The following is a 24,609-nucleotide window of genomic DNA, read 5'->3' as shown; positions in this document are numbered from 1 at the left end:
GGTGCGGATGCGCGAGGACCTGTCCTCCCCGTTGCTGGGAGACGGCGTGTGGCCGCGCGGCGCCGGCGCGCAGGCAGTGACGCACTTCCGGCGGCCGCGCGGAGGCAGCATGGCGGCGGAGGCGGCCATGGCGGCGGAGGCGCCCGCGCCTGCCACGGCTGTGAAGGCGGCGCCGCTCCTGGCGCTGGAGCCGCGGCTGCAGCGCCAGTTCCAGCAGACGGTGCAGCGGGCCCGCGCCAAGCGGCCGGCCAAGGTGAGCGGGGCGGCCCGGCGGGGCGGGGGCGGCCCGGCGAGTCCCGGCCCGGGCTGACGCGGTGTCTGTGCCCGCAGGAGGAGCTGACGCCGGGCGTGGTGTTCGTGGGGCATCTCCCGCGGGGCCTCCACGAGCCGCAGCTCCGCGAGTACTTCGGGCAGTTCGGCACGGTGACGCGGCTGCGGCTCTCCAGGAGTAAGAAGGTGAGCAGCGGCCGCCGCCCGCGCGGTACCGGAGGAGCCGGGCCCGGGCCGGGCCGGGCACTCTGCGTGACTCTGGGGCTCCGTAATGTTACCGTGTTATCCCATTGTAACACTACTGTACAAGCATGGATCAGCAGCAGTGCAGGGCAGCTTTGTTTTTTTAAGCAAGTAGATCCATGCAAGCAGTATTTTTATCTGTGCAAATATGCATTTTCCAAATAATACCATGCCAGTTGAAGACTAAATTTGGTGCTTTTCACAATTTCAATGCGCTTTGTGAAATTACTTGCGATTAGCTGTGAATGGGCTATGACTTTGGAGGAATATAATAATTTTGATAGAGCCCTTTGGCTCCCAAGGCATTGTTTCATGTTGCTCTCTTGTCACTCACAGACTGGAGCCAGCAAAGGTTATGCATTTATGGAGTTTGAGTCTGATGATGTGGCCAAGATTGTTGCAGACACAATGAACAACTACCTGTTTTCTGAGAGACTGCTGAAGTGTAAGTATCAGCTGCAGTGTAAGTCCTCTAGCAGGCAAAGGAAACCTGTACTTATTTCAGTTATCTTTCTTGACTGTGCGTAGAATCTTATGGGTTTTTTAAAATGAAGTTTTGTCTCAAAAGCGTTTTCTGTGGGGTTGAGCTTTACATTGTGTGTAAGAACATGCTCAGCAGGCTTTTGGTCACTAGTGCTGTTTTTTCTCTGGGCTGATGCTGCTCTTAGTGATTGTGTAACATGCAATCTCATGGTGAGTTTGGGTTTGCTGTAGAGATGGTTCCTTTCACATGGAAACTCTTTGGCATAGGTAACTGCTGCAGTTGTCTCTAAGGTCTGACATAAGGTTTATTTTGAGTGAAAGATTGATGAAATCACTGAGTTTCTCAGTCGTGGTAACACTAAAACTTCCTTTGTAAAAGGTTGTGAGTTGCGTGGTGTTGTAAAACAATTTTGTCCGATTTTTCTGGGTGAAACTGTTAAAGCATTCTGTCCATCCATCCATCCATCCATCCATCCATCCATCCATCCATCCATCCATCCATCCATCCATCCATCCCTACATCCATCCATCCCTCCATCCATCCCTCCATCCATCCCTCCATCCATCCATCCATCCATCCATCCATCCATCCATCCATCCATCCATCCATCCATCCATCCATCCATCCATCCATCCATCCATCCATCCATCCATCCCTCCCTCCATCCCTCCCTGCATCCCTCCATCCCTGCATCCATCCATCCCTCCCTGCATCCCTCCATCCCTCCATCCCTCCATCCCTCCCTGCATCCCTCCATCCATCCCTCCCTCCCTCCATCCATCCCTCCCTCCCTCCCTCCCTCCCTCCCTCCCTCCCTCCCTCCCTCCATCCATCCCTCCCTCCCTCCCTCCCTCCCTCCCTGCATCCCCGGATGCTGGGAGGGCAGCTCAGTGTCGGTGTCCCGCCCCCGCAGGTCACGTGCTGCCCCCGGAGCGGGTGCACGCGCAGCTGTTCCGGGGCTGTGAGCGGCGCTTCCTGCAGCCGTCCCTGCCGGCCGTGCGCCGCTACAACCGCAGCCGCTCCCTGCTGCAGAAGGCCAGGATGACCCAGCGCCTGCTGCGCAAGGAGAGGCTGCTGCGCAAGAGGCTGGCTGAGAAGGGGCTCGACTATGACTTCCCAGGATTTGTAAGTGTGCCATTGTCCCAGTGAGTGTGTTAATAAGCAAGATGTGTTTCTAGGGTTGTGCTGAATACGTGGAAATCGCGTGTTTTGTGTGGAGCTGGCAAAAGAGATGGAGGCTCATTTTTCTTAGGAAGTGTAAGAAGCTCCAGGAATTCAGCGTGGTGCTGTTTCTGGGCTGCACTCTGTGTGCATGTGTGTTTGCTTGTAGAGAAGTAAATGGGTAACAGCAAAGGGGAGATGTTCCTTCTTTTTCTGTTGGTACAAGCAGTTGGATATTCTGTGGTTTCATACTGGAGCAGAGGGGCTTTGCTGAGCCCTGTGGGAGGCTTTGGCAGGGTGGGGGTTTAAGGCAGGTCCCAAGACCAGAACTTCCATCCACAGCCATTGCATGTTCCTCTTGCATTGTGCTTGGGTCAAGTACTTGATTTGTGAGCAGTTAATGCTGTTTAACATGGAATGTTTTTAAAATGCACAGTAGCACATTTTTTGTGTTGCTTTTGGTATTTTTGTTCAAACCAGATCACCTCCATGTCAGTCAGTTTCTTACTTTAAACCTATTTGCTGTAGCAAAGACTTTGTAGTTATGAAACAAATTATGAACTGTTAAGTGACAGTGTCTTCACACAAGTGTTTAGTGATCCACCTGATCTGTCTTGCTTCCTAGGCTGCACAGGAGCTTTCCAAAAAGAGGAAAAAAATTAAAACATCCAAGAAACCAAAACTGAACATTTCTTTGAGCAGCCAGGTAAGATGGACCAGTCCTGTACCACCATTCACATTGGGGTAGATGTTCAAAGTCTTCAACTGGCACCTCAATACTGATTTCAACACACAAAACCCTTGACATTGTTTGCTTGAGAGATGTTTGTGCCAGAAGTAGCTCCTTTGAGATGTATTTACACTCTTGAACAGGGGAGTGTGTTTGAATCCTCATGGTTCCTTCTCCTGTGAGAGTATTCAGCAGCAGAGGCTTCAGCTCAGCACTCTGTAACCAGCAGTGCCTGTCCCTTGGTGTGTCTGCTGTCAGCCTCTGCTCTTCAGCACTCCCTTGAGGCTGCAGTAGGGCAGGGTGCTGGAGCCAGGCACCCCCTGCAGCTGTGCTTTATACTGGGAGAACATGATCTCCTTGCTGGAGTCCTTCTGTTGGACTATGTTTCAATGCTAGCCTGTTTTGATCAAAAGGGAGTTAATTGTTAATACAGTCTAGTGCTGTCTGTCCCATTTCCATATTTCCCTGTCCCTCCTACCCCATGCTCTCCAGACACAACATTTGGTGTTTTGGAAACAAATGCCAGGTAAAAGTAGCAGTAAGATGAAAGGGAAGTTCAGGTCATCAGGACTGAGATTTGGGATATTGACAATATAAAAAGTCTGTAAGGCATTAACATTTCTGTTCTGTTTCATCATTGTTGTGTGCTGGGGGATGCATGTGGTTTTTTTGGGTTTTTTTATTATTACTGGATTTATTTGTGATAATTGGGGCATGGATGGTTGTGAGGAGGACAGGATGACTGATACATTCTGGCAGCTGAGTTCTGAGGGCTGACTGAAGTAACGATGGGGATGTTTCAGCTCTGCTGTGAACTTGAATATTGCATTTCTGTATGCCAGTCTCAAACATACTCCCTAACCTCCCACCCTGTTGTCCTGATTCTCTTCCATATGACTTTCCTGATGCTTTGAGTCAGGAAATACAAAGTTTGTAAAACAAATGTGCATAACAACATGTTAGAAAATGTGAATTAATTTCCAGTTGCCTTTCACATACACTTCTTTGAAGGTGACACTTCTGTCCAAAGAAATAATGTCTACAAAAGTAGCTAGTTACAAAACGAAAACAGTTTTCTGGAAGAGCTGGGCTGAGGTGTCTTGTACCTCATGGGCAGTGACAGCACCTTTCTGGCAGATGGCTTTGCAGTGAATCCTGTTTTTCTGATCTCCTCAGGATCCTACTCCAGTCTGTACTCCAGCAGTGCTGGAGCGCCGGAAGGCTGCTCGGATGGATGATGACACAGAGGACGATGAAATAACTCTCAGGCTTCCCTCTGCCAGTGTTCAGAACACTGTGCAGAGACCAAAGAAGCAGCCAAGGCAAAGACCAAGCCTGAAGAAACAGAAACAGACTTAAAATTTTTATGGCTGTAACTATATTTTTCTTATTTTAAAAGCTGTTGGGATGGAGCTTCTGCTGTATCTCTGCCCTGGTTTGGTTCATCCTGCCTAGACTGCTTCAGTTTTTCTTAGGCAAGGACTGTGTTCTCAAATCATGTCCCTCTGGTTTAGTCATCAAGGGACCTATGGTCTTCTCTGCCTATGAAGATACTCTTGACTTTGTGGTCACAAGTGCCCCTGCTGTGATACAGCTACAGTAGTTCAAAATCTTCATTTAATTTGTAATTTGTGTCTAGCACTCCCTGTTTGGAAAGAAAATGGGAGGCTGTTCATTCAGAGCTTGCTAATGCAAGCAACTGTATCTCAAATTTATAGTTAATGACAGGTTATTAAAAAAAATTACCATTTTCAACTTTCTTGACTCTTGGTAATGGTTCTTCTATTTTATTGAATGTCTGTGTTTTGTGTACATTCTCAAATATTTCACCAATTGAGGCTCTTGAGAAGATGCACCAATAATCAGAGCAGTCTGAGTTCTACTGGCAGTTCTGTTGTCTTTTGTCACTGCATTTTAGTTTCATTGCTTGCATGAAACAAGGATATCTTCTGCTCCAGGGGGTGATAAGCACATTGGAATATTGTAATAACCAGGAGTGTAAAGGCAGTTTTTTGTCAGCAGTAGTATGAGTTCATTCTTGTTCCAACTAGATTGTCATTGCAGATTGCAGGTATTATCCAGTCCTGCTTGAACAGGCAGTTTGACTGTGCAGTTAGAGTTTGGATTTTAATGCAAGGCTGAGATCTGTAGAAATCCCAGTTTGGGTTCTGTGCACATACTTAGCCTTCATCTTTTGTTGTCTTTAACATTCTAGTGCCGTTGACTGCTGGTCAGGCTTGGCAGAAGATTTTAGAGGAAAGCCCAGGTGATAATAACTGGCTAGGTAGGTGGCTGGCACTAATTCCTTGGCTATTTTAAGAGTTGAAGTCCTGGCAGAGAAAAATTAATCTAAAGCATTGACCTTGCTGATTCTGATGTATCTGGCCTGATCACTGGAATAATCGTGGGATCATAATGACATTGCCTAGGTGACTCAGATTAGATCATTCTCCTTTGCTGAGGAAGCCACTTGGGTGAGTGCATCTTCATATCAAACCTTAGTCACCTTGGGCAGGCCAGGGGAATCTCTTCACCTCCCCAGTGGTTATGGACAGTTCTTGCCTTTTAATGCAAGTGTTGCTGCTTGCTTCTGCAGGCTTTCCTCCCTGTGCCTTGCTTGATGAGAAGCAGGTAGTGCTTGCACCCCAAACCCGTGGAAAATGAATGCTCAGTTGAGGTTTTAGATACACATGACCACAGTGATTGGCAGAAATTGCTTATCTGTTTGTATCTGATGTGCAGCTCTTGGAAAACTTCTACCTCGACATCATACACCAAGAGTGCAGCAGAAAACAAGCAAAATGCATCTTCAAGGAATAGACAGTTTTCTTTTGAATTCCATGTTCCTACTTTGTGTTGGGCACATAAAGGAAGCTGTTGGGTCAGGATGAAGGCAGTGTGGCTCGTTTCTCCTGTTGGGAGCTGAATCTCTGACACTGGGGGGCAGCACGACTCAGCGCTGTGGCCGTGCCGCAGCCCGGGGGCCTGGGAAAGGCAGGGAGGAGTGAGAGGGGCTGCACTGCTGTGACTCAGCCTCTGACACGGCTTGGGAATACCTGAGAAGCCCGAGACTGATCTTAAACAAAATTACCCATTTCTGTGGTGCTGCCACAAGTGCTTTTTCCTAGGCTGCTGAGTTAAAGCTGCTCTTTAGGAAACTTACTTTATCCAGAGTAACTTCTCTGGTGCAGCTCCACGTTCCCCAAAGCTGTAGCATTTCCTTTCCTGTGCTTCCCATTCCAATGCCTTGGTCTGCATTTTGAACCTGGAGTTGCATTCTTCCCACTCTGCTTCTGTTGCTGTGCTCCTCTCTGTGCTCAGTGTTCTGCCCCTGCCTGTGTTCATGTGCTGCTTTCTTCCATGTGTGGCTACTCATGCTGCTTGCACTGCCAGGCCCATCCTGCATGGGGGCTGCATGAGCTCCTGCATGTCCTGCCTGAGGGACTTTGGCTCCTGGAGATCTCTTGGAAAGGTTTGTGCCTTTAAGCTAAACCCCTGGCTGCTGCTGGCTCTCCAGAGTCACATAGCAGTGTGAAGTTTGATGGGAAGATGTTCAAGAAAACTGCTTACAATAAGGGTTGCTTCCTGCTGTAATTTTCCTTTCCCTTCCTTTTGTTTGTTCATCTTCCTTCAATTGAGATCAGCTTAGATGGCAACTCTGAAAAGCAAGGAAGCAAAATTCTGTGTTGTTTGAGGAAAGCACAATACCCAAGCTACAGCAAGGAACTCTGGCAGAAGGGCAGCTTTTCTTGGTGATAGTTTCTGTTTTTAGGCTGCCTGTGTTATTAATATACTGCTGTCCAGGGAGATGTACGTAAGCAGAAATTCAGACACCTGATACTTGCCAAACATAGTTTCCATAGCAAGTGGACAGATGTGCTGTGTCATGAGTTATGCCCCAGTCCCTGCACTGATTTTTATTTCTCATTTCTCCAGTAATTTGTTTGTTCATCTTGGACAAACACAAACCTCCTGGCCACTGATTTTTGGGCAGGCTCCAAGTTGTTTTTCCTGGGATGCTAGGAGTGTTGGGGCTGTGGTTTCAAGGCATGACTTGCAAGTGCTCTGTTATGAATGACTGTGGAGCTGTTTGGCTGAACACTCATGTATGTATTACTGTTTTCAAGGTTGAGAAACTTAGATGCTAGTCAAGCCTGCTAATTTACACTCATTTATTAAATTTTCTCTGTTTTGCAGAAGGGAGCAGGGTATTAGAGTGTTCACCATTTCCTGGCACATGAAATACTGGAAGTAAAAGAAGAATGGGGGGTAGGGAAATGGAGGAGAGGGGGAGAAAACAGAATTGTATGTAAGATAGAGTGGAGAAAGGAATGATGAAGCCAATGTTTACCAAGACTGGTGATACTGGTGAATGTAGCAGGGTCAGACTGCTCAAAATTAAAGATGCAGTATTATGTTTTCCTACTTGGTTTGCCTGTGGGATGTTCTGTGGGGTGCCCAGGCTGCATGGAGAATAAGGAGTGTGCTGCCATCACAGCCCAAGTGCTGGCTCTTGAGCCAAGTGGAGAAGGAGAGCAGGCTGGGCAAGTGACACTTGCTCTTGCCAGAACCAAGCCTGTTTGCTTGCATACCTGGCTTTGGAAATGGCTGCAGCCCCAGGGAGCAAGGCTAAAACCTGTCTGCAAATGGCTCATGGTGCAAAGGAGGACTTAGGCATGGCTCTGAGGGGTGACATGCTCTCCTCTCCAGCTAATGAGGGAGGCAGAGAGGAGTTCCAGCAAATTCCCCTCTCCCAGCTTTCCCTTCAGAGTGCTGGGGAGTTTGGCTCTCACTTTGCAGTGTGGTGCAGCTGGCTGGGCTGTGCTGTGCTGTGTGAGGTGCTGTGCACATCCCTGCCCTGGGCTGGGTGCTGCAGCTGAAAGCTGGGTGAGCAGGTAACAGGAGCACAGTGAATGTGATCTCCATTATGTGCTTTCCAGGAATATCCACAAATCCTCTTGGATCAGCCTCCTTCATTGTCCAAGGTGCTGTTCAAACACATCCTTTTTTCTCTGAGTTTTTCATCTAACCCCCAGATTCTTGAAATGTCTAACTCTAGGCAGCAATAATCTGCCCTTCTTAGCCAGAGGTATGCTGGGGTCCATCCCAGGGTGCTTCTGGAGTGGTGGGGAGGTCATTCTGTTGCTAATGCAGGCACATCCCTCCCTGCCCAGCAGCTGTCACAGCAAGCTGAGGAAATGGTTAACTGTGTGAGTGAGAATTCCTAAAAGTGAAACACTTTCTTCCATACAGAGTTTTACTTCTGACACCCAGCATTAATTAAACATATGGCAGGAACAGAGATCTTGGCTGTCCTGGGAGCTTGGAGTAGTTACACACCTGTGTACCTGTGGCCAGTAACCATGTGCTTCTCCTGTGCTGGGAAAGGAAAGCTACAGAGAAGCTCCTACACAAGTCTTGGCTCTGATCAGGGAAGAAAATGCTGGTTTATGACAGTCCTCAAAGGTGCTGTTGAAGAGAGGCAGAAATGTGAAGATGAACTTTGTGGGACTTTGAGACAGTGAGGTGGGGTCTGCAGTGAACCAATCTACTGGGGTCACTTCCTTTCCCTGTCTGTCCATTTGATACATCACCTGGAGACTGGGGCTGGATTTGAAACTTGTTGTTTTAAAGAACAAGCAGGAGAGAAACAAATCTCATTTTTATGATAGTGGTTTTGAAAAGCTCTGTTCTTTTCTGTTTGTTTTTCCAGAGCTGACTGAGAGGAGCCTTGGTAAGCAGGTGGAACATGGAAATCAGGCTCCTTGCTCTGCAGTGAGGCATTACTGCCACTTTCCCATGAGGGCTGCACAAACTCCCAGTTTGCTTGTGTATTGTTTCTTTTAAAAAAAGCAGGGAAGTGGAGTTACTTCTGTCAGGGTGGCTTGATTAAACTGAGAACATTGCAGCATTTTGAGGGTGAAGGCAGGACTTGCCTCTGTGCTGTGCTTGCTCACTGTTTCTCACCCAAGGCAGCCGTGCAGTGGGGAGTGAGCAGGTCTGTGCCAGCTGTGCAGCAGCAGCAAATCTGCTTTGTCACCTGCAGTATTTTTATGTCTGTTGATGGGAGAGCTGGAAGGGTTCTGGTGTGATTTTTCAATTGCTGGGCTGCATTTGCAGGTCTGCCTGTTAGAAGAGGGCTGGCTTCATCTGTGCAGAAGTGATGGCAGAGGAAATGTAAGACAAATCTATGAAGTTTTGTTTCAGCTATCCCACACAAAGATATGCTGTTTGTGATTTATTAACAGGGCAGTGCTTAAAGTGTGTTCTATTGAACTGCATCCATAAAAACAAATTCCAGGTTTGGAAATGCTGGAGCTTTGTGACTGGTCTGGCAGGAGCTATGCAAGTGCAAAGAACTAGTTTCAGATGCAGTGTGGATTCTCCTAAGGCAAATGTGTCTGTTGGTGTAATGTCAGTGCAGCCTCATCAGATGAATCACAGCCTCAGTTTTTACCCTGAAAACTACTACCTCATCGTTTTTCCCCCATCAGCTCATAATTTTCCAAAATGAAATCCTGCCTTTTAATATATAGTATAGAATTGACCAGTTGGTTGTTAAGACTCATTTGGAGTTGGTGATTTGGACACTCAGGTTTGAGTGGGCTGCCTGTGTATGTTTGCTGTGTTGCCATTCAATGTCAGCCCTCCCACTGCATTCTGTAAGAGCTTCCATTAATTTCAGTAGAAATCTGCATTTGGGGTGAAGGGTGACCTAATCTTTAAAAAGGATCTTAATCCACTTAGCCTCTAGTGTGAAGCTCAGCATTTTTTCCTTGTCAGGAGCAGACTGCATTCCTAACCTTGATGTGTCACTTTCCAGTTGGCTTAATATTTGAGTGAGGATAAAAGGAAATGTTTTTCAAATATGAAAGAACCCATGCTGGTGAGGAATGTGCACGTGTGATGTGCAAATATATTAAAAAAAGGAGATATGAGCACAATTGTGTTTGCATGGTGGAAAAAAGATAAAATAATATCAGCAGATGACTATAGAGAACAAGCACAGGAAGAGGTAAATAAATCCATTTGAAACAGCATAAATGGGACACAATGAGGGAAGCGGAAATGAGGATGAAATGCTGTTTAATGTAAATTTAAGTGCAATCCAAATAGGACTCTAAGTTTGATCTGTAAATGTCTCTTCCCAGAGGCCTGAGAGCAGCCAGGAAAAATACAGTCCCTGATGGAAATACAAGACCTGGTGCCCATGCCTTGGTAAGACCAGAGCTGATCTTCCAGGCTACTGCATTAAATCTAGAACAGCTCAGAAAGCATGGAAAATTGTTGCCAGCAGCCTGTGTTCAGTTTTGGGGGGTTTCAGCTCAGGCTCTGGTCACAAAACAAAGAACACCACAATTAACACTAATTGTGCCTTCCTTGATGTTTGTTCAGGGAGGATGAACCATTCCTGCCTCCCTGAAGCAGTCACTCCAGGTCAGGGGGAGAAGCCTGGGGATGTCGCATGGCTCACAGGACCTTCCTGCCAAGGGGAAATCTCGAATCCAACCCAATTCACACTGCCTGAGGACTGTACCTGCTTTGTGCGGGATGTTTCTCCTTGGGTGGCCAAATGGCTGCAGGGAGCGAGCACACGCGGGCGAGCCCGTGTGCACTCGATGGACCTTGAGGCCATTTGCTCATTTTCCTTTAATCAAAACCTTCTGCTCTTGCGTTTTCTTTTCTGCTTGGTGACTGAAGCGCAGCTTCATGTGCCTTCACGTGGCAGTTAAGTGGGTCAGTGGGATGCTTTGTTCGTGGTAGCTCTCACGTGGAAAAAGTCCGATGCAAAACGCTGAGGCTTGGCAGGAAAGTGCCAATTAAAGACAGCAGTGCGGGAGCACATTGTGTGAGCTGAGAGTGCTCAAATCTGGGCTGTGACAACTGCCATGTGCAAAGGACAGAACGAGGAACTATTCAATTTCACGCTGATCTGAAGTACTTGTGCTTTCCCTGTCTCAAGTGTTGTTCTCATACAGTATGGGTGAGGAGCTTATTCCCTGTTTTCCAGGTACGTGAGGGTTGGAAAAGGTGAGTCACACAGGGAACCTGTGCCAGAGTGGGATCAGCAGCACTCAGAAGTTGGGTTCTTGGACTTCACCTCATGTTGACCCATGGTATTTGTGCCATCAGCAGTCCAGTCGTCTCCTCAGCATGGCACAAGGCTGTGCAGCTGATGTGTGCAGATGTAAGTGCCAGGAGATGGCAAAGGGAGAGATGCATTGCTGCCTCGAGTCAAGTGAAGCTGTTCTCCCCCTTAGCCATGCAAGCAGTCAGGTTGGGACAGCACATAAAGGAAATGTGGCTAAACCTGCATAGCAGTGTGCTCAACTCTAGGAAAGCAACCCAGGGACAGCTGGGCTTTGGCACTGCTGTCCTCTGCTGTTATGGACAGCTACATCATCATACTGTCATTCATAAATAAAAACATTTCTCCTTGAAGCACCAGGCTGTCAGATTCCTGAGCAGATGTTGTGCAAAAGGGCCCTGAAGGGAAGGGGAAGAGCAGGTCATTCAGGTAGAGTCAGTGCTTCTGCTGAAATACAGCCAGTCCATCCATCTGCTTCCCACTAGTTTTATTGATGTATTTTTATTTGAAAAAGCAGTGTTGTTAATTGAAAGCTAGACAATCTTTACATTTTTTTATTTTTAAAAGTTTTCTGACTTTGCTTTGCTCTTTCTTGGAGCTTTCTGTGTCCTTGCTACAGATGTCCATAAGTTCATCTTTTTTGTCACCTTGCAAATGGGCTGTGCTTTGTTTTGCACGTGTATAAGCACATAGCTCCTTGTGTCCAAGCAAACCTTTCTCAACAAGCAGGGAACAGTGTACTTTGCAGGTGGACTGATCAGAGAGATGTGTGCAGCTTCACTGGGAGCAGTATCCTCTCAGGAGACTTTTCTGCTGCATTGGTCTCTGTTTTGGAGACAGGTAAGTAAATGGAGATTTTTCAGAAATGAGAGCATACTAAAAAGTACCTTTTTAATGATTTGTTATGGATAGGGGTACTGCCAAATGTCTGCTGCTGAGCCACTGGTAGTGAAGGCCTGGTCAAGCAGTCTCATGTGATGGTAGCAGCTCCTCCAGTAGTTACTTCAATTTCCTTCATTTACAGAGTCCTCCCTTCACCCCAGGATAAATCCTCAAGGACTCCTTAGCAACAGCACAGTTGTTAGTGAACCATAACTTTGGAGAAGCTGAGTTATCCCTGCAGACTGGACTCTGTGCAGAAGCTGAGATCTGGTTGCCCTTGGGGAGTCCTGCCGTGCCTTCACGGTGGGTTTCCCCTGGGAGCTGTCGCAGGCGATGGATGTGCAGGTCTGTCACGGGTGTGCCAGAACTAATGCACCGTGATGGCCCTGGGAAAGCTGAGAATCGAGGGCAGAATGAAAGAATACTGAGATTAACGTTAAGAAACCTAAAGGGCAACAATCAGAACAATGCTTTCAGCTCCTACTTCTAAAAAGTTGGAAGAAAACCTGCAGGTTACAATGTATTTTGGACTTCTTTTTCTAATGAAAACGAGGCTTTTATGACCAGTCTGTCTGTCTGTTTCTGTTCAACTGTCAAGCTAACCCCCCCCTCCTTTTTCTTTCTCAGTGTTTAGGGGGGAGGAAACAATCTCAAGTTTCATGAGAAATGAAGGAGAGAAATAATCATTGCTGGCCTCAGGGGAAGGCAGGAGGGAGCTCGGGCGTGGTGTGATCCCTTATGATGGAAGGCTGCCCTTCCATCTGCACGGGGACACAGCCCTGGAGTAACCCCAGCGTGCTGCCCCTTGGAGGGGAGTGGCACAGGACACACAAAGGAAGGTAGGGCTGAGAGCAGGGCGGATTAGAGGGACAAAGAACAGAGACCGGTGAGGAGCCAGGCGTCATTAGTGCTGCTGCTCATGGAACAATTCGGTTGTCTTGAATATAGGCACAAACTGGTCTAAAAGTCTCTGCAGGGAGCAAGGAAACAGTCATCTAGTAACAGGAAAAAAATTCCAAATATTAGAGCCTGATTATGTGACAAATTTATTTCTGTGCAGACTTACCTGCTTTAAAATGAAAATATGAAGAAAACACATAAAGACCACATCCAATGTCCACAATCTGTCAGTTGCACAGTGAGGAAGCTTCTAAGTTTTGTACAGTTACTGTCCCCCGATGTCTTGCAGCAAAAGAGAGAATAAAAGCCATATTTTCTGTGCAAGTTTTACCTAGGAGGGAAAAAAAAAATTACTTTAACCTATGCCAGCTGCATTTCTCAGCATTTCCTTACAAAGCTTTAGGCTGCCAAAGAGTGAATGTACAATGTAGAATCTCCAGAAGTAAGAATCTGTGAAAAAAGGGCAAATATACAATTATATCAGAAGGCAGTTTTGGGAGATGTCCAAAGTAAATGCCTCTTTATTGTAACACTGAAGAGAATAAATTCACAGCAAATGTGTGATACTCAATAAATAATAAATATGTGGTACAAAGTTATTGATTTCTTACTAAAACTAAACAAAACTTGCTTATCATAATTCACTTAACTTACTACTATTCAGACTTTATCTCATTTTCTTGCTCAAAATGAGCAAGGCGTTTTTTGAAGGTATTTTGGGAACAGAGTGGGAATTATCTAGATTCTCTGAGAGAACTTTGCCTGTAATTCTAGCAGATCCAGATGACGTGGAATGATTGGTCCTTTATTAATGTACCCCTGATCTCTGTCCTCAGGTGCTGTTGGGAGACTGCAAAACAGGAGAAGGGCAAGCCACTGGAAGAGTCCTGTTTGCAGAACTGCCCAGCCAGGGAGGGGAAACACTCAGGCACATGTGCTGTGCCAAGCAGAGCTGTTGTGTTCCACTGTGGGTAGTGCTTAGCCAGTTAGGGCTCTCAGGAGATTAGCTACTGCCTGGGGGTGAGAACCATGGTAATTTCTAAAGCTGGTTTGTAATCACCTGCTTTCAGTTTGCTCAGAGCTGGCATCCTTTTAAGCACTAATATCCCCAGCTTTCTCTTGACATCTGTGCAGGCTGTTCCAGACACTCAGGCTGTGCCTGTGGCTTCACCCAAAGCAGCAGTTAGCTATTGCTCTGCAACCTGATGGCACAAAAGAACAAACTGGAAAATCCAGGATTTTTTTGGAGGGTGCTTGCCAAAAGTCATTGCTGTGCCAGAGCCGTGAGCCAAGGAGAAGGGCATGTTTATTTCACAAAGGTATGAATGAAAAATCAATCATTTGTTCCACATCCAGCTCTCTCATATTTTGGTGGCTCAGACTTGGTGCCTGTTGGGAGCTGCAGTGTTACAGAGGTCAAGGACAGTGATGGTTTGAGGGGACACAGAGGTTCATTCCCCACAACCAACAGGAGAAAAGCAGTCATGAGCCCAGGGAACAAGATGGTCAAATACATCTTGGTAAAGAACTTAGGCACAGGGCATGTATTTCCCATTCTCACCTCAGTTATAGAATGGGAGTACTGCACAAAACAGACGTGGAGTGGGTGTAGTGGAGGGCAACAAAGATGACTGATAAGAAATTAGAGCATCTGTGGTATGAGAAAAGGCTGAGAGAATTGGGGATGTTCAGCCTTGAGATGACAGCGGGGACCTCATCCATGTTCATAAATATCCAAAGGGGGATAGCAGGAGGATGGATCCAGGCTCTGCTCGGTGCTGCCCAGCAACAGAACAGGCAGCGGGCAGAAACTGATGCACGGGAATTTCCACCTGAACATGAGGAAGAATTTCCTTAGCGTGCAGTGCCCGCGCACTGAACAGCTTGTCCGGAGACGCTGAGGAGTTTCCCATGCTCCGGAGCTGTCATGGCTGCGCACTGTGTCTGGGATGGCGCTGGAGCACGGAGTTGGACCGGTGTCCCGCTGGGGTCGGTTCCAGCCTGGGGAACCCGGCCGTTCTGTGGCACACACCGCTCGTCCCTGAGGCTTCCCCAAAGGAGGGGAGCGCGGTCCCAGCCGCACGGCGGCGCCGAGCCCTCACGGCGGGGCCGAGCCCTCACGGCGGGGCCGAGCCCTCACGGCGGGGCCGAGCCCTCACGGCCTCCGCGCGCAGCGAGCGGCATTCCCGGGAACGCGCGTGTCCCCGCTCCCGGTGCGGCTCCCGGCGGGCGGGGTCGCCATGGCGACCGGGCGCGCGGTAACGGCCCCGCGCATGCGCATGGCGCGCGCTGACCTCACCGCGGTACCAGCGGCCGCAGGGCGGCGCCGCGCCGGCGCGCGGGGCGGGGCGGGGCGGGCGCGGGCGGCGCGTGCGCGCTGGGTGCCCCATTCTTCCCGTGGTCAGCGGGGGCGCGCGCGCGGCCATGGAGCGGAGCGGCGCCGCCGCCGCCGGCTCTGAGGGAGGGAGACGCGACAGGGACGAGGGAGCGCGTCCGCCCGGCCCCCGCCCCGCAGGTACCGCCCGCGCCCGCACCGCGAGGGGGTGCGGGGAGCGGCGCGGCCGGGGGGGAAGGCTTTGTGTGCGGTGCCGCCGCCGCCGCCGGGTGACCGCGGGGAGCGCGGTTCGGGGCGGGGCCGGCCCGTCCGCGGTAGCGGCCGGGCGGAGCGCGGTGCGGCTCTCGCAGCGGCGCGGTTCGGGCAGGGCAGCGGCGGGAGCGGGGTGCGGGGGTGCCGGGGCCTGGCGCGGGGCCGCCCCCCGGCTCCCCGCCCCGGGGCCGCCGAGCGCCGGCCGTGCGGAGCGGCGGTGCCGGGCCGTGTCAGGCTGGGGCTCCCGGCGAGATCCCCGCTGAACGAGCAGCTCGGCGAACGGAGGGAGGCGCGGCCGTGCGGCGCTCAGCCAGCGGCGCGGGGCTCGGCTAACGCTGGAGGCTGCTGTGCTCCCGAGAGCATCGTGTGGTTTGGGTGGGTTCAGCCCTTGTGCTTGGCCCTTTGTGCACGTGCCGTGCTCTGCTTCGATTATTTCTGGCAGCCTTTTTAATGGAAGTTGGGTCAGAACTGAGTTTGTACTAAGAGGTGGGTTAGTCTTTGGACAAATCCTGCAGAAATGCTTTAGAGAGATATTGGGTCTCAGGAAATAAAATGTATTTGTGCGTGTTACGGGCCTGTGTGTATTTTTAATGTTATATGTCTAAAGATACTGGTGAGGAAGGGAAAGGCTGCCTCCTTCCCCAGTACCCTGCACAGCCGCTGGAGAAGGATGTGAGAAGCTGAGGTAGCAAAGCAGGCTCAGGATCATCTGGGAAGCCTGTGGTGGAGAGCACAGAGGCTCCCCAGGTGTGTGGGTTGTTCTGACCAGTAGAGCTCTCTGCCCATGTGGACTGACTCCATGAATCAGTGTTCAGCAGAGGTGACTAGGGTTAAGTAAAGTAGCATGTGCCAAGCCAGTGTTGATAGAACAGGGATGTAGTCTCCAGCCCAGCACTTGTGCCAGCATCAGAGACAAATATGGCTCAGTCCAGTTTGCTGCTGAACAGTGTAGCCCATTTCTCTGCATCTTTTGTGCAGTTGCATCTCTGTTCTGTCTCCTCTTGATGCTCTCTGGGCACCGTTGAAGACGAATCAGAATCAAAGTATTGTCACTTGATACCTGGAGACACAGATCTGTCATTTAGATCACTAGTGCTTAGATGGTTCTTGGAAAGGTGTTGGAAGTTCAAGTGTTTGCTTTAGTGAGATTCTGGATTGGATTTAAGAGGCTTGCAGCTGGAGAAGGGATATGTTTGAGAAATTACAATGGGAATAAGCTTTCTCTCAAGCAAGGGACTACACCCAAGTGCAGAATGGAACTGCAGTACTGTCATATTCAGGGTCTTCCTTGTCGTGGCAACACGGCGTGCTGTGTGGAGCAAGCCTTTGTGCTGCAGTCCTGGGCTTGGCAAAGCTGAGCCTTTGCTTGTTTTCTCTGTTGAACCCTGTCAGTGGGACTGAAGCCTGGAAGTTACGAGAGGGACAGAGGAATGACATGGGTGATTCTCTCTGTATTTCATAGTCTCCCTTGCTTACTTTTTTTTTTTAATTGTTGCCAAGATAAGTAGATTTTTTTTTTTCGTTCTGATGCCTGAAACATTCCTATGAAGTCCTTAGAACTTGTCAAGCAGCTTCAAAACTTTCCATTTCAAGAAGAAAAATGCCGTGGCATTAGACACTTCAGCCTTGCTTCACTTAGCTGATAACAAGTGGTGTTAAAAGTGATAGAGCAGCAGATTTTGGAGGTGGAAATGCTTCCCTAACTCACGTGATGTTCCCCAGAAGTACAGCTGGAGAGAGTGCCTATGACTAAATGAGTTGGTCCTCCAGGCATCTTGGAAGTTCTTTAGGAATCTTGCATCTATGCCAGAACTTAGGTATTAAGAAAACCATATATTTTAAAAGCAAAAGTCAAACTGAAATGAAATTTCCTTGTTTATCCCATATTAATAAATCCTTCTCTATCCATCAGGCAGTGTGGTCAGGGCTGTTGGATGTTAAGAGGATGAGAGTTGACAGCAAGTCTGGCCACTTCTGTAGTGATTTACAACATCACAGAGGAGGACGAGGGTAAGATGTCTTCTACAGAGGAGTCCTCAACAACCTTTGTGTCAGGGGCAGGTCAGAAGATGTTCCAAGAGGTTGGACACCAAATATTCAGATGGGTGAAGTAGTGACCTTCCCTGCATGTGCCTCACAATTTCAACAGACCCGTGGATTTCTGTGAGAGTAATGTGGCTTTGAAGCTTGTGGACTGCCATTACAGGTCCCTCCTGGCCTCAGATGACTTTGGATCAGGCTCATGTGTCACCCTGAGTGTCTCATTATATCAGACCTTGCCTAGACTAGGGCTGGAAATCTTGTTGGTGTTGCCTGGCTGGGGCTTGCTGCTGTTCACACCTCCTTGGCTCTCAATTGTAACTGAAGCTTCTCCTGGATTCTGCCAGCACCAGCACACCTTGGAGCAGTGACTGCCAGTGCAGTGGAGAAAATGCTGGCAAGTTCAGAAAGGTCTGTCACCTGAGTGAATAAAACAGACTGTCCACGTCGATTAATTCCTTCAGACTGTGACTTGAGTAAATTCTAAGCAGTCTGGCTGAGAGGGAAGGGGTTTGCTTCCTTCCTTGATGAAGGCTGATGTGACTGTCCTGTGCAGCTTTATCTTGACCTCACTCTTTAATGGTGTCCATGCTGTGCTTGGCTCCATTCTGCTGTTGCTCCATTTCCATCACACTGCAGTGTTGAAGCTTGCATTACATGTTTCTTAGAGCCAGTTCTGTGGTTTGGATCCTGTCCATTGGACCAACCTGTTACCAGTTCTCAAAGCTGTGTGAAAGCATGATGTGAGCTGGTTATGAGCTTTTCACAGTGGGATACTGAGGAGCTGAGCACATACATGTTCCTTGGCATTCTGCACTGCACTGGTGTCTGGCTCTGTCATACATGGCAAAGTTCTTTCTTCTCTCTTTGGCAGTGTTAGCACTCTTACACCTGGAAAAAAGCTGCACCACAAAACCCAAATGATCTGGATGCATAGAGTTCTAATTGTTCAAGTTGTAGAAGGACACCAAATGGGTTTTGTCTGAGAGGTTGCAGGTGCTGCCCAAGAGATTTGATCTCAGTTCATGGTTAGTGTTTGAGTTCATCTGGCTTCCTGTTCTGCCCCTTAATCAAATCTCTGCATGTTTGGCTCTGCAAGGAAGATGTCCATTCTGCATCCAGAAACAAGTATGCCAAGCAGGAGCCACAAAATTAATTATTAGAGAAGCATCATCATTAGTTTCTTTAGTGAGTGGGAAGATTTAAAAATCTCTAATTTGTTTCCACAGCCAACAGAGTAACACAGACTAAACAGCATAATCAGGCCAGTCCCTGATCCAGCATTTCAGTATTTCAGGCTTAGTCTGTGGTCCTTTCTTTACATTTTGCATGCAGATACTTTCAATTCCAAGATATTTCAGAAAGCCAGATTGAGCCAACAGTAATTTGCTGAGGCAGAGATCTGATCAAAATAAAATCAAATTTTGATAGATGTTTCAAAGTGCTGCTGAGCAGAAGGGAGGAATTGCAGGTGTGTCTCTGCCTGTTACATGCAGGTGGTTTTGTAGACCAGAAGTTCCCTCAGCTGTTACTAGGGTTCAGCCCAATTCATGGTAGTGTGAAATAAAACCTCCTTCTGCTCCTTCTTGCCCTGTTTTTCCTCCACCCACTGTTTTATATACCTTAAAGTGTCATGGTGGCTTTCTGCACTCCCCTGCAGCCTGTGCTGAGGGATTTCTTTGGCCAGCCCCTGATGTGCAGTTGCAAGTGCCAGGCTGAGTGGAATCTGTGCCTGAATGCAGTGGGTAACCCTCCTTCCCCTCCCTGGAGCTGAACTGATTCTAGGTGCTGGCTTCTACCCCCCACCCCAACTTTGTCCATCAGCAGTTAAAGTCCTGCTGCTGCTGAATTCTCCTCTCCTTGGCCAAAAGTTTCCATGGCAGCCCAGAAAAACAGGGGTAGGCAAATACCCCTGTTTTGCTGTGCAAAAAACTTGTGCTTAGAATCATGGAAGAAAGATGGGTATTACTTGGGAAACATGAAAAGAGAGCAAGAAAATAACCTTTTTCTAAAACTGTTGACTTGCATACTGTTGCATCCTACAGCCAGTGTCCCTTGAGGGCTTGCATCCAAGGTTTGATCTTCTGTATTATTTTCCTGTTCCAACCTGTCATTTTACTATATGCACTTGTCTTTCAAGTGCTTCCTTCTGGAGTAGTTCTGCCTTGGACTTCTATGCAAAAACTGACTTCTGTGTCACTAGCCATTTATATATCAATAGGAATAGCAAGGTCCTGGAGGACTGGAGTAAGAAATTTATGTCAGACCTACTCTTTAAAATTCAGTTATTTGGATCTTACACCAGCATGTGATGGTATTGTTTTTTTCTTTTCCCAGAGTGTTTTTCTCACTCTTGGTTACCACTGCCACCAGAGACTTGCTTTGGAGTGACTGTGGAAGGCACTGAATTCCTACCTTATACCTGCCTATAAAAATAGGAAGGTGGTATTATACCTCTTTTTATTCTTCAAGTGATGTACACGAAGGAGATGCTTTCCATCTTCAGGACTGCCTAAATTAGTAATCTTAGCCCAAGGGACTTCATCAATCACAGTGCAAAAGGAGATTACCAGATTCAGATGTTCTGTGAAGGCACTTGTCCTGCCAGCAAACTGCAAGTGATGATGGGTCACTGCTCTAGTTCTCAGTACTGTTCTACTTCCAAACCTTGCTAAACATTTACCCACAAGGCTAAGGTGAAAGTCTATACTTCCCTTGTTTTTTCCAGATTATCCAATATTGCTGTTGAATTGTGGAGGAGAGGGTTAGGATGTGACTGGAAAATTTTGTCCAGATCTCTAGAGTAAGGGACAGGGAGGATATTGTCATACACAAAAGCCAAACTGGAGTACTATTCCCAGAATTAAGTGCCATGATGGTGATCCCCTCTGCCACTGGTTCTGTAGGCTTCTAATAAGTTGCTTGTAGTACATTTCCTTGGAACCATGAACTGAAATGTCTACAAGAGGGAGTCCACAGAGAGCAGCTCCTGCCATTGTAGGATTTTGAGCTGTGTCTTGGCACTTGAACTGTTAAAAAGGAAGGAGACCTTGAAAGCTCATTCTAGACTTGTCCTTGGTCTCAGACAAAGTTAAAACCAAAGTAATTTCAGAGAGGGGTTGTGTTAGAAAAACAAAAGATGTTAAAGCTCATCTCATTTTCTGTCCTACTAAGGAAGGGTTACTCCCACTCTCCAAAGTGGTTTCATTAGTGGAGGGTATTGGAGTCACATTGAGGTGACCTGTGAGATGTCTTGATTTGCTGCAGCTTCAGTAGTGAGGAGATTTTTTTGAAGATTGTTGCATTGCTGAAATTGGTAGCTCTGTGTGAGGTGTTCAGTTACCCAGGCAGCAATGTAAACCTTTAGTGGAAGCATAAGAATTTCTGTTATCTGAAGCTTATCTCTCATCTTACCCTGGCTAGGTAATGCAACTTGCACAGCCAGCATCTGGCATAGAAGGTTTGTGTATAAGGGAGAGGGCCATAGTTAGCTTAAGCCCTGGAAATCTTTCAGCTGTCTTCATTCTAGAACTCTGTTTCAGTTTTCCTGGTGGCAGTGGAGTTGTGCCCTGCTGTAGGTTGGTTACTGTCTGTACTTGTGATGATGAACTCCTTAAGGGACTCCAGGCAAGTTTGAAGGCCAGCCAGTATTTGGCAGAATCCTAACAAGCCTTCAGCCAGACCTGGCTCTTCTGAGGACAAACTGCCTGCAGCAGTAGAATTTTACAAAAGAAACCCTCCTTTGATGAAGAGTTTCTGGAGAAGAAACTGCATCCATCTAGGCAGTGCTTTTCTTATCAGCAAGACTGGACTGAGAAGTGGTGGCTCTGGCACTGTCTGAGGACTGTTAAAAGTCACTGGATAGGGCGTGGAAGGAGTGCATGGAGTGCCAGAGACACTTGGTACAGGGAGATAAGCACGGGGCTGTCCTGCCAGCTCATTAGAAAAGCATGAGTTGTCAGTCTGGAAATCTAAGATACCATCTTTAGATTAGGGGGAGGCTCAAGTACAGGGCAACACTAATTACTGATTTAAAACAATCACAGTGATGGTGTAATATTCCCTGGCACTAAAGAAACATTATTGCCTACTTATGGATGCAGGTGAACAATGGGAAGAACCCATCAGTCAGTTGCTTTTTGGATGTTTCCTACAAACTCCCTTTGACTCCAGAAAAACGCTGCTTTTTTCTTCAAGTAGGGCACTTCATGTTATACTTGCCACCTCCTTCTCTCAGAGTTTGAACGAGTAGGAACACTTGGAGCTGCTTTATTCACAGCTGCTTGCACACCCGAGGGAAGAGTTAGGTTTGTTTGGGTGCTTGGTGACTGTAATACTTTGTAGAGGCCTCACACCAGTCCCCTCTGGGGAGAGTATAGCTGTCCTGGTGGAAGTAGAAATAGGGAAGTGGACAGTGGGCTGAGAGCTTCCACCCTACAGAGCTGCAATTTGACATTGCCTTGCTGATGAGGTCTCTGCTTAGTCTTTGCAGCACATGGTTTCCAGGTGCTGTTCTAATAGCTCTGAATGTCTTGCCCAAGGGGGCTTGGCTGGCAAACCAAGTTAAGTATGTGTTTACATTGCCCACCATGCAGAAGTGGTGAACTACTGCAGGTTGGATGCCTGGTTGCTTCTATATAAAAAAAAATTGCACCATTTGGCTTGGGTGGAGATCTCCTGAAGGATCAGAGTTCTGTTATTGACAGAGGCCTGTCGAAAATACCTTGAACTAATTTTAAACTGAAGTGACTGTGCAATAAAATCCTGAGACTTGTGAAGAAGGAGATTGGTTGGTACAGTTGTGTTGCTGTGTTATTTCTACAGCTCTTGGGCTATAGCTAACCATGTACGCACACAAAAAAAAAGGCACCAGAGGAGTGTGGTCATGTTTACAAGTTGGTTATAAATTAATTTCAGTGGCTGGAGGTCAAGAGATACCTTCAGGAAGATGGCTGGAAAGAGCTGGTTATTGAGTGGTGCTGGCTGTTGCCTGCAGTGATTGTGAGTGGCAGTAAGAGGCTTGTTTCTGCATGCCTGCATCTGGAGCAGTTGTCTGGGGAGGTTATGGACTGCATTGACTTTTTGGCAAATGAAGATGACAGCGAAACATGACAAAGATGATAACCTGATGTCTTGAGCAGAAGAGAGTGGAACATCATTTTTAAAGTCAAATAGTTACATTGGAAGCACTTCCCAAGGATAGACAGGACACCAAGAAAGCAATAGTGTGTTTTTATGTGCTTCAGGTTCCCTTCCTTGCAAGAGGAAGAAGATTCAAAATTTCCTGTGAAGTTAGCCTAAGATAAAGTCATACTTGAGAATTGCAAATCATGCACTTTCACTTAGTCTGAGGTCAATAGTGTTCTCCTAAGTGCTGAAAAAAATGCATTTACTTAGGTACCCAGTTTAATATTGCCAGAAAATCTTAGGTAACAAGTATTTTCTTTTTACTATGTGGATTAATTTATTCTATGTGTTGAGCCAGTTGCTCTACTGTTATTGTATCAGCTTTTATGCTGTTATGATGGTAGTATCAGACTAACAAACTTGGGCTGTTTGGTCTTTATCATCTTTCCCCTTTACATTCATCATTCTGAGCTCCAAGGTGGCATTAAACATAAACCTTTGCATAGTGGCTTTCTGCTGGATAGCTGTTGATGAAAGATTTGGGTGTTAGGAAGCACATAGTTTTGATGGCTTATGAAAGTGAAACAAAGAACTTATTTTCAGTGACAGAATTAGGGTAGCTTTTCCTCTTGGATTATTTTGTCTACATATTGAGCCTAGCCTGTCTCTTTGAGGGCAGACTACAAGGCTTGAAGAAGATCCTTACTCTGGAGCTTATACTGGCAACCCTTCTCAAAACTTGGAGGAGCTCCAAACACAGGACCTGTGCCACTGAGTTATTAATTTTGAGTTCTGCATGACTGTTCTTCTGTAAGGAGAGGTTGTACTCAACATCCCTGTCCAAAGTTATTTATGTCTTGCAATATGGGTTACCCAAAAAGTCCAGGAACAGAAGTAGACTACTAGGGTTGAGACTGTCACTTTGTGTTTTTCTACATTTTTGTGGGGAGCATCTGCCCAGGTGATTGCATTGATGGACTGCAGCAGCCATATGTTTCATTGTCTGGCAAGTTAGTTTTTTTGGTCAGCTTGGGTCTTGTTTTTCTGAGGTGGTGTTTTTTCCACTTCCTTCTTTTGGGAAGATGGGGGTTAGCAGTCTTACTAAAATGTGTAGGATTTTTTTCTTTTTAAGAAAAGTGCTACTTAAACACCTGTTACCTGGTAGATGCAAGTCACATCGAATTTTTCCTCTTGGCTTCCTATTACTGTTTTTATCAGGATTCAGAGTTCTTTCTGGCTCTTCTTCCCTGTATGCATTTGATAGCATGATGTATAGTGGCTCTTCTTTAGACTACAGTCCTCAAACTTGTGAATAGAATTGTTCTTCTGTAGTGCACCATGATTTTTATCCTATGCCTTCCAAAGCAAGGAAAGTGGAGAGAAATTTATTTAGGTTAGTTTGCTTTAAAGATTGTTTCTGTGCTTATAGGCAGAGACTTATAAACTCTTTATTGAAAGCCACATAGAAGACAGACCTGAAACTTTGAATGCTTGTTTCTCATGGCAGTATGGCCAGCTAATGGTTTCTGGACGTGTTGAGACTTGCCTCTGTGTGATGTTAATAAAAAATGGCTATTCTGTGGTAACTAGCACTCATTCACACACACCCTTCTGTGATCTGAATTTTCAAGTTTAAGCAAGTTCTACATTTCCATTTTAAAAGCAGTTAAACTTTCTTCACTACCTATTCAGTTAAGCAGAAGAGTCCCCTTTTGAACATGTGTGCAGCTTCTGGAGTCCAGAAGCAAGCTGCTCAGCTAACTTGAAGGGTTTCAGCTACAATGTGGTAGCAGTTTAATACCAGTTCCCTGTCCTTTCTCCAGTAGCTTCCTGCTAGTGAGGTGTCCAGTGAATTGCTTCCCTGCTGTGTGAAAGTCCTTCCACTGGATATTTGGATACTGCTGTGTGTAATCTGTCTCCCTTAAGTGGAGTGTCTGCTGCAAAAGAGCAAGACCAGCCTGTGCTAGAGGGCAGGGCAGGGGCCAGTATTCAAAGCTGCAGACAGGGAGACCTGCATGAAAGCATCTGCTGTGCTTGTATTATTGTGGAAGTGGCTCTGGTTTTGTGCCTGTGCTGCCATGGGAGTGACTGCCATG

The 24,609-nt window shown here is 47.2% G+C and overlaps 2 protein-coding genes and 1 long non-coding RNA gene across 15 annotated transcripts in view; 2 read left to right on the top strand and 1 right to left on the bottom strand.

Moving 5' to 3' along the window:
• Positions 1-7: 7 nt before the first annotated feature.
• Positions 8-4,647, top strand: NIFK (nucleolar protein interacting with the FHA domain of MKI67; the record flags this gene model as incomplete). Its single annotated transcript, XM_079310517.1, has 6 exons — positions 8-253; positions 331-456; positions 850-958; positions 1,911-2,122; positions 2,784-2,864; positions 4,065-4,647. The coding sequence occupies 6 exons, from the start codon at positions 8-10 to the stop codon at positions 4,245-4,247; spliced, it is 957 nt and encodes a 318-aa protein (XP_079166643.1). The 3' UTR covers positions 4,248-4,647.
• An 8,242-nt stretch (positions 4,648-12,889) lies between these two features.
• LOC306804755 lies at positions 12,890-14,685 on the bottom strand. Its single transcript, XR_013774990.1, has 2 exons — positions 14,321-14,685; positions 12,890-13,090 (listed from the first exon to the last, which is right to left on the bottom strand). It is a non-coding gene; the product is annotated as an uncharacterized lncRNA (long non-coding RNA).
• Positions 14,686-15,119: 434 nt separating this feature from the next.
• Positions 15,120-24,609, top strand: part of CLASP1 (cytoplasmic linker associated protein 1) — a 166,603-nt gene continuing 157,113 nt past the window's right edge. For 12 of the 13 annotated variants that reach the window (XM_079310496.1, XM_079310489.1, XM_079310491.1 and 9 more), the window contains exon 1: positions 15,120-15,274. The gene's annotated coding sequence lies outside the window, so the exon portion shown is untranslated. Of the gene's footprint in view, positions 15,275-22,632; positions 22,739-24,609 lie in introns of all 13 variants that reach the window. The other variant, XM_079310494.1, reaches the window with a different exon arrangement.

This window comes from Erithacus rubecula (genome assembly GCF_903797595.1).
Source record: "Erithacus rubecula genome assembly, chromosome: 8".
NCBI classification, from domain to species: domain Eukaryota; kingdom Metazoa; phylum Chordata; class Aves; order Passeriformes; family Muscicapidae; genus Erithacus; species Erithacus rubecula.
The sequence above is the reverse complement of the archived record's forward strand: the minus strand, read 5'-3'. Positions and strand labels throughout refer to the sequence as shown.